Source organism: Myotis davidii, unplaced genomic scaffold (assembly GCF_000327345.1).
Source record: "Myotis davidii unplaced genomic scaffold, ASM32734v1 scaffold1051, whole genome shotgun sequence".
Lineage (NCBI taxonomy): Eukaryota > Metazoa > Chordata > Mammalia > Chiroptera > Vespertilionidae > Myotis > Myotis davidii.
The window spans coordinates 242,811-246,015 of NW_006282264.1; the positions used below are offsets into that span (position 1 = coordinate 242,811).

Genomic DNA, 3,205 nt, shown 5'->3' on the forward strand with positions numbered 1-3,205 from the left:
CTCGCTGAAAGCAGGTTTCTGGGGTTTTGTTTAGCTTCTATATTTGTTACAGTGTTTCAAACTGCAAGCTCAGAGGCCGGCAAGGCAGGCGGGGAACGTTGGAGTCCTTCGTCACTGAAGCAAGCAAGCCTCATGTTAGCTTCAAGCTGCCTGGATGCCGGCTGCCATCTTGGCTGGCAGTTAATTTGCTTATCGTCCTGATTAGCCAATGGGAAGGGTGGCGGACGTACGGCTAATTACCATGTTTCTCTTTTATTAGATAGGATGCTAAATGTCCTCAATAATGTATGGATAGAAAGGCCACTGGAATAGAATAGAAAGTAGAGAAATAAATCCAACAGCATGTGAAAATTTAGTATTCAATAAAAGTGGCATCTCAAATTAGCAAAGAAGAGATGGACTTTTCAATGAATGATGGTGGGGGCTACCTTGATAGCTATTTTAAAAGAGATAAAAATGAACCAATTATTCACATTATACACAGATTTAATTAAAAAAAATAAAACCATGTAAGTATTAGGAAAAAAATCAGGAAATTCCTTTATAAGCTGGGAGTGGAAAAAACTTGACTGAAGCAAAAAAAAAAAAAAGAGAACCCTAAAGGAAGGACCCACAAATCTGATTACATAATAAGTACTTTATACATGAGAAAACACCGGAAGCAAAATAAAAAGACAATCGATGAACTGGGACAAAACACTCCACCTTGTATCATATACCAAGTGTTAATATACATAATATACAAGGTTTCTAAAAATATAGGTAACCTACTAACTTACAGAAAGATTAGTTTAATTAGGAGCAGACAGTCACAGAAACAAACACAAGAAAAGTTGTTCAACCTTATTTATTTATAACAGAAACGTAAATTTAAAGCTATACTGAGATACTATTTTCACCTAGCAGGTTGGCAAAACTTCTTTGATAACATCCTTTGTTGATAGGCTATGAGGAAACTACCTCTCAGTAATTGCTGACAGGAAAGCAAATTGGCCCTGCCCCTAGAGAAAGCAATTTGACAATATTTAGCAGTGAGCTACATTTATGTGTTCACCATCAACCCAGTAATGTCACTTACAGGAATATGTCCCAATGATACACTAGCAAAGAAAAAACCATATGCATATTAACTATCCATAGCAGCACTATCTGAAATGGCAAAAAACCGAAAAAAATAGGATTTACATTGAATAAACTATTGCATATCTACACATATACTTAAAAAAGAAATATCTCAATATACTTGTAGTAATCTCTGAGACATATGTTAAGTGAAAAAAAAACATGATGAAAAAACTATATGCTACTGTGAACCTAAGAAAGAGGAGTAGGGTACAATATACAAATACACACTTGTGTACAGAATAGACCAGAAAATAATCAAAATTGTTACAATAGTAGAGAGAAAACAGTGGAGGAGATAGGGATAGAAGCCGGACTCCTCTGAATAGACCTTGTGTCATAGACTTGAATTGGAGGTGGCAGTTACCCTGGCGGTCAAAAACCTCTGAAAAACATATCTCTACTGCCCATACACTTACTGTCCCTTTGGATACATTCATTTCCAAGGATCACTCAAAATACATTTTAAACATCATTACCTTTTTCTTCAATTCTTCTTGCTCCTTCTTACTTAAAGTTCGCTTAGCTGTACTCATTTTTCCAATACTGAATGCTTTAAGTTTGTTTTCTAGAAGAGGCTATGAAAAGAAATAAAAAGCATACCTTTATATAGTCTTAATGCTATCTATAACTTAATACACTTAAACTGATAACCAAATCTTCAGAACAGACAACTTAAAAAATTCATTGTAAAGAAAAGTTGAGAGTACCCTAAGCATCAGGGTACCTACCTATCTTAAAGTTTAAATCTGATGTAAGTATTCATTACCTTCAGCTAGCAAAGAATAGCTTCATTTGTTAGCTGAAGGTTACCAACATACAAAAGGTAAAAAAGGCTTCGAACTCATTCAACTTGCTTGTTCGCAGCAAGAATAAAAAAAGCAATTGAGGAGGGAAAGCACAGATGTTTACCAGCAAAAGAAGCAGTATAGAAAATAGACATTTCAAATAGAGAGAAAGAGGCATACATTTTCATAGTTCAGAAGCAGAAGTCTTATAACCAACAGTTCAGGTACCACAAATTGCATCACTTCCTTGTATAATTCAGTAAATTACCTCATTCCTTTTTTCCCCCAATGCCTTTCTATTTTCTTTTTCTTTTTTCCACTTACAGTTTACATTCAACATTATTTTGTACTAGAGGCAAGTACACTGGTGGGGTCCCTTGGCCTGACCTGCAGGGATTGGGCCAAAACTGGCTCTCCGACATCACCCAAGGGGTCCCCGATTGCAAGAGGGCGGTTCTCGGGTGATGCACCCTGGAATCAGGCTCCCTCCTTTCTGTTTCCGGTGCATCACCGGAGAACTGCAGCTGCCAAGTCACTGCAGCTCGGCAGCTCCTGCGTTGAGCGTCTGCCCCCTGGTGGTCAGTGTGCACCATAGCTACCGGTTGGAGCATCTGCCCGCTGGTGGTCATTGCACGTCATAGCTACCGGTCAGACAGTTGAATGGTCACTTAGGCTTTTATATATAAAGATTAGTTTGAGGTACTTTACAAAGTGTTCCCTTCCCCGGATATTTTTAGTACCCACCTAACACCATACATCATTATTACAGTACTAGAGGCCCAATGCACAAAATTTGTGCAAGAGTAGGCCTTCCTTCCTCCTGCTGCCAGCACCGGCTTCCCTCTGGCATCCGGGACCCTGGACCCGGGCTTCCCTCCAGCTGCTGGTAGGCACCCGGGACCGGGGATTTCCTCGAAGCCCTGACTTCATCAGTAAGGACATCCAATCTAATTAGCATATTACACTTTTACTAGAGGCCCGATACACAAAAATTTGTGCACTCAGGTGGGTCCCTCAGCCCGGTCTGTGCCCTCTCACAATCTGGAGCCCCCTGGGGGCCCCTTCCCCTGGCTGCTGGCACGTTTTCCTCTGGCGCCCAGAACCCAGGCCTTCGCTCTTCGCCGGGAGGGGCCCGCGCGGTGGGCGAGGGGCTTAAGTCTTTTAAAAATATTTCTTAATGTTTGGTAAATAACCCTGTAGGAATCTACTTTCTGAAACATTCTGGTTGTTAAGGGCTGATTTGGGTAATCAACAAACTGTATGTTAAAATCCTAATCCCCAGAACCACACAGCAT

General features: G+C 40.2%; 1 protein-coding gene and 1 pseudogene across 6 annotated transcripts in view; both read right to left on the bottom strand.

The window, feature by feature from the left end:
• Positions 1-3,205, bottom strand: part of U2SURP (U2 snRNP-associated SURP domain containing) — a 79,765-nt gene that overhangs the window by 45,650 nt on the left and 30,910 nt on the right. For all 6 annotated transcript variants that reach the window (XM_015558103.1, XM_006752802.2, XM_015557964.1 and 3 more), the window contains exon 4: positions 1,602-1,700. In XM_015558103.1, the coding sequence (XP_015413589.1) occupies positions 1,602-1,700 (99 nt within the window). The remainder of the gene's footprint in view (positions 1-1,601; positions 1,701-3,205) is intronic.
• Positions 1,914-3,205, bottom strand: part of LOC102769345 — a 2,824-nt pseudogene continuing 1,532 nt past the window's right edge.